Source organism: Culex pipiens, chromosome 2, assembly GCF_016801865.2.
Source record: "Culex pipiens pallens isolate TS chromosome 2, TS_CPP_V2, whole genome shotgun sequence".
Lineage (NCBI taxonomy): Eukaryota > Metazoa > Arthropoda > Insecta > Diptera > Culicidae > Culex > Culex pipiens.
The window spans coordinates 208,020,038-208,023,664 of NC_068938.1; the positions used below are offsets into that span (position 1 = coordinate 208,020,038).

General features: G+C 45.1%; 1 protein-coding gene across 1 annotated transcript; it reads right to left on the reverse strand.

The window, feature by feature from the left end:
- Window positions 1-308: 308 nt before the first annotated feature.
- Window positions 309-2,031, reverse strand: LOC120423318 (uncharacterized). Its single transcript, XM_039587079.1, has one exon. The coding sequence runs from the start codon at window positions 2,015-2,017 to the stop codon at window positions 329-331; it is 1,689 nt and encodes a 562-aa protein (XP_039443013.1). The 5' UTR covers window positions 2,018-2,031; the 3' UTR covers window positions 309-328.
- Between the last annotated feature and the right edge of the window lie 1,596 nt (window positions 2,032-3,627).

The following is a 3,627-nucleotide window of genomic DNA, read 5'->3' on the forward strand; positions in this document are numbered from 1 at the left end:
CGTCGGAGCCCCGGATCGCACGATCTCAAATAAAATAAAAGCAATAATAATTCTTGCTTGATGAAATGTAATGAACTTGTGCGCCGCGGTAACGATGAGCGAAAAGTGAGGTCCCAGCTCTGCCAACGAGGGCCAGCTATCAGCACGAGAACCACGGCGCGTTGACTGGGCTGGTTGGCCCTTGCGCGACCCCACGGCGACGGCGCGGCTGAAAAGCTTATTAAAGAGAGGAGCCTACATCAGGATCTGCGCGTTCATTTTTCCTCGCGGGAAGGTGTAGGGGAGATTGGTTTAACTGGACTGTGAAATGAGAGGATTTTCTGAAGTTTTATTCAACACATTCGAGCTTCCAGAGTAAACGGTCATTTCCTTCGCCGAACAAGGTATGCTCCCAGACAATCAGAACGTGATCCTCACTGTCCTTGCTAGCAGTCCAAAGATCATGTACAATCGGTATCTTAGCAATATGACGATTTACTCTTATTCTTAGAAAGCTATCGTTACTCGGTTCCAACAGCCAAATTCCATTCGCTTGTACTAATCCCAAATTTGGTTCATTTCCCACGTATTTCGCATGTTTGCTGAAATCACCATCAGTGAAGACGAGTCTTCTTCCGGTGTGACTCACGATTGAGAAGAATTCGTTTGTGTCGTTAAAGGAGTTCAATTTTAATGTCGTACAACTAGAAGAATCTACCAGCAAAACTTTGTGAAATATTGTCCTTGACTTAAATCTCCAAACTATCTTATTAGTCTCTGAAATCTGGATGCATCCTCCATTATGGTTCGTTATCTTCAACTTGTCTGTACATTTCACAACACTTTTGACACTTTCGTCAAGCTTTTCCGTCACTCTATCGACGACGCTCTGGTTGAAGTTGCCACTCAACACTCCACTAATTCGACCGATTTCATTCAGAGTCCACATGATAGAGAATTGCAAGCTCTTCAGTCCGGACTCAACCATCACTTCAAGAGCGTCAATTTTGCTGTAGCTTGGCAAAATCGCCAAGAAATTCACGAATCTGCGTTGCTGGGAATAGCTAGCCAAACAGATAACCTTGGCAATCTTTTTCATCTGACTTGGTTCTAGTCTTACGAAGACCCTCTTCAAATTACTCAACACCTCAGCTTCTTTGCCGACATCGTACTCCATAAGCCGGGACACAACCTGCTCAGTTTTAACGTCCAGCTCCAGCGACATGTTGAACAGCTTCCTCCGCTGAATCGAAGTTATCAAGCCACCCTTCTCGATTCTGTCCTTCACCTTGACCACTTCAGCTTCGACTAGCAGCAGCGTCAAATCACTGTCCAAATTCAATCGGTAGTACTTCTTCGCGTTCTCATAAACCAACGTGAGTGCCTCCGTCCGGTCGTCCAGATCCTGGATCACATCCAACAGTTGAGTCATCACGTCCACGCTCTGGTTGTGTCTCCAGGCCAGATCGTGGAAGATGGCCTCCGTATAGTAGTCCGACTTCATTTGGGAGAATCGTTTCAGCGCTCCAGCGATGTCACCCTTTGCTATCAAGTGGTCGAACAGCTCCTTCCGTAACCTGTCGTTGGTATCATCCCAGGTTCTCAACTGCACACAAAGCTCCTTTTCCATGGTTATCAGGGATTTAGTATCATCCAAAGCACCATCAAGATCATCCTGCAACGAATCCCCCGAATATCTCTTCTGCGAATTGAGGCTTGCCAAAACTTCCCTCAACTGCCTATCGTAGCTATTCTCCAGCTGCTCGAACTGTTCCTTCGTGACGTACCGTTTGGACATCATCCTTCGCTGGTGCGTCAGTTTGGTCAGTCCCGTTTTGATCTGCTCCAACAGCAGCTTACAGACAGAGTCCACATTGTTCACACTGTACGCAACGTTTACAATGCAACTGTTCTTCAAATTTGCCAAAACCGCTTTGATATCGTTGATATCCGATTCCGTGGTACATTTTTCTTGCCCTGAAACGCTCCGGCAAAGTGCCAGAAGCAGCACTTCAGCTAGGATAACTCGTATGATCATGTGTGATCAGTTGCTGCGACTAGAACGTAATGAACGATCGTATTGGCTTCAGTTGACATAGTTTAACTAGAAGTTAAAAAAACACAGCTGTGATTGCAGTCTCGACAGACGCGTGTAACTCGATTAGTACAAAGTAACACAAGTGACACCCCAATCTCCCCTAAGCAAAGCCCTTTGCGTTACCGTGCAGACCCAGGAAGAAAGGAATTTGTAACATCAACAGCCGCGCGCGCACTGCTTCTTTCCTCATGCTCCAAGCCGTCCGTCAAATCCCTCGACCCTGGCCATGACCAGGCGGTGGCGGCGACGGCCACCGAGAAAGAGAGTGAACGAGGGCACCTCCGGCTGGCCATAATGTTCCCTAAACACGCAAAAATAATTAGCTGAAAATTATTACTCTCCTTTCCACTCGGTGCATATATTTATAATGTAAAGAAATTCAGTTAATTTCACCGCAGGCACCGCAAGTTAGAGCGAGAAGGCTTCAGGTAAGGTCGTCTCTTTCACTCTTGAAGGCGTTTCGCGCCGAAATCGCGCGCGCGCTGATTCCGCTTCTGTGATAACCGGAATCGGTTCGCGGTTTTCTTCTTTTGAAAGCCCCCTTTTTTGGGCACGTCCCGCAAGGGTAATTTTCAGGACCCCGCTTGGACCCTGGACCCGACGAGGATCCCGAACTTCAAGCCGATGATGGTAGGTTATTATAAATGAGCCCATTTTTTCGGGGAAAAAAGCTACGGGTTTTTTTTTGTTGTTCTTTTCACGAGAAATGATTGAACCTTCAGCAAAAAGGGCCTTGTTTACATTTGCAATATACGCCTCTATACGCTGTGTGGTAAATCCCCAAAGCGCAACTCGTGACTATTAGCAGGATTTCGGGCTGGCTGGCCAGGATGAGAGAGAAAGGAAACCGCAAACGAGATGTAATGATTCCGGGGCCAGGGCCCATTTCTGGGCGGAACCGCGTGGCTGGACTGTTGAAAGTTCGATGAAATATTGGTCCCGGATCAGCGGTGTGAAATCGTTGTTTTGTTTAAAATTAAAGGAAGGAAATCGATACCAGTTTTTTGAGTGTTGAGTAGCCTGTCCCATTTTGAGGTCATGTCGAGGAATTTCAGGTGCTCACTTCTTAAATGATAGATTATGATGTTAGGAACAATGTTTTCTTAGACAAGAAAAAATAATAAAATACTTTCTCGCACCCCCTAGTCGATTTACTAAAAAAAGTCACTTTTTTGAACAAATTTTCTAAAATCGCTTGGAATCAATACAAAAACTGCTTCGATCAGGTGTGTATTATCTTCAAACGATAGGTTTTTGTCCATAGATTAAGATGCACTATCAATATTGGACCAAAATTTAAGTTTTTGGACTCTCCCAGGCGGATTTGTGTCGAAAAAATCGCATTTTTTCGAAACTTTTTTCAGAAATGTTTATTTAATTTAGGGTAGCCTATTTTTCCCAGTGAAACCAATGCATGCAGCTTGTAGGAAATTTCATGGCGAACATTTTTCCTTCTGAGAAAATCCAATTTCGACACTCCAGAGCCGAGATATTTGTGTTTTAGTGAGGAAAAAAGAGGCAATTTTCAAAATTCAGAAGCAAGGCCTACT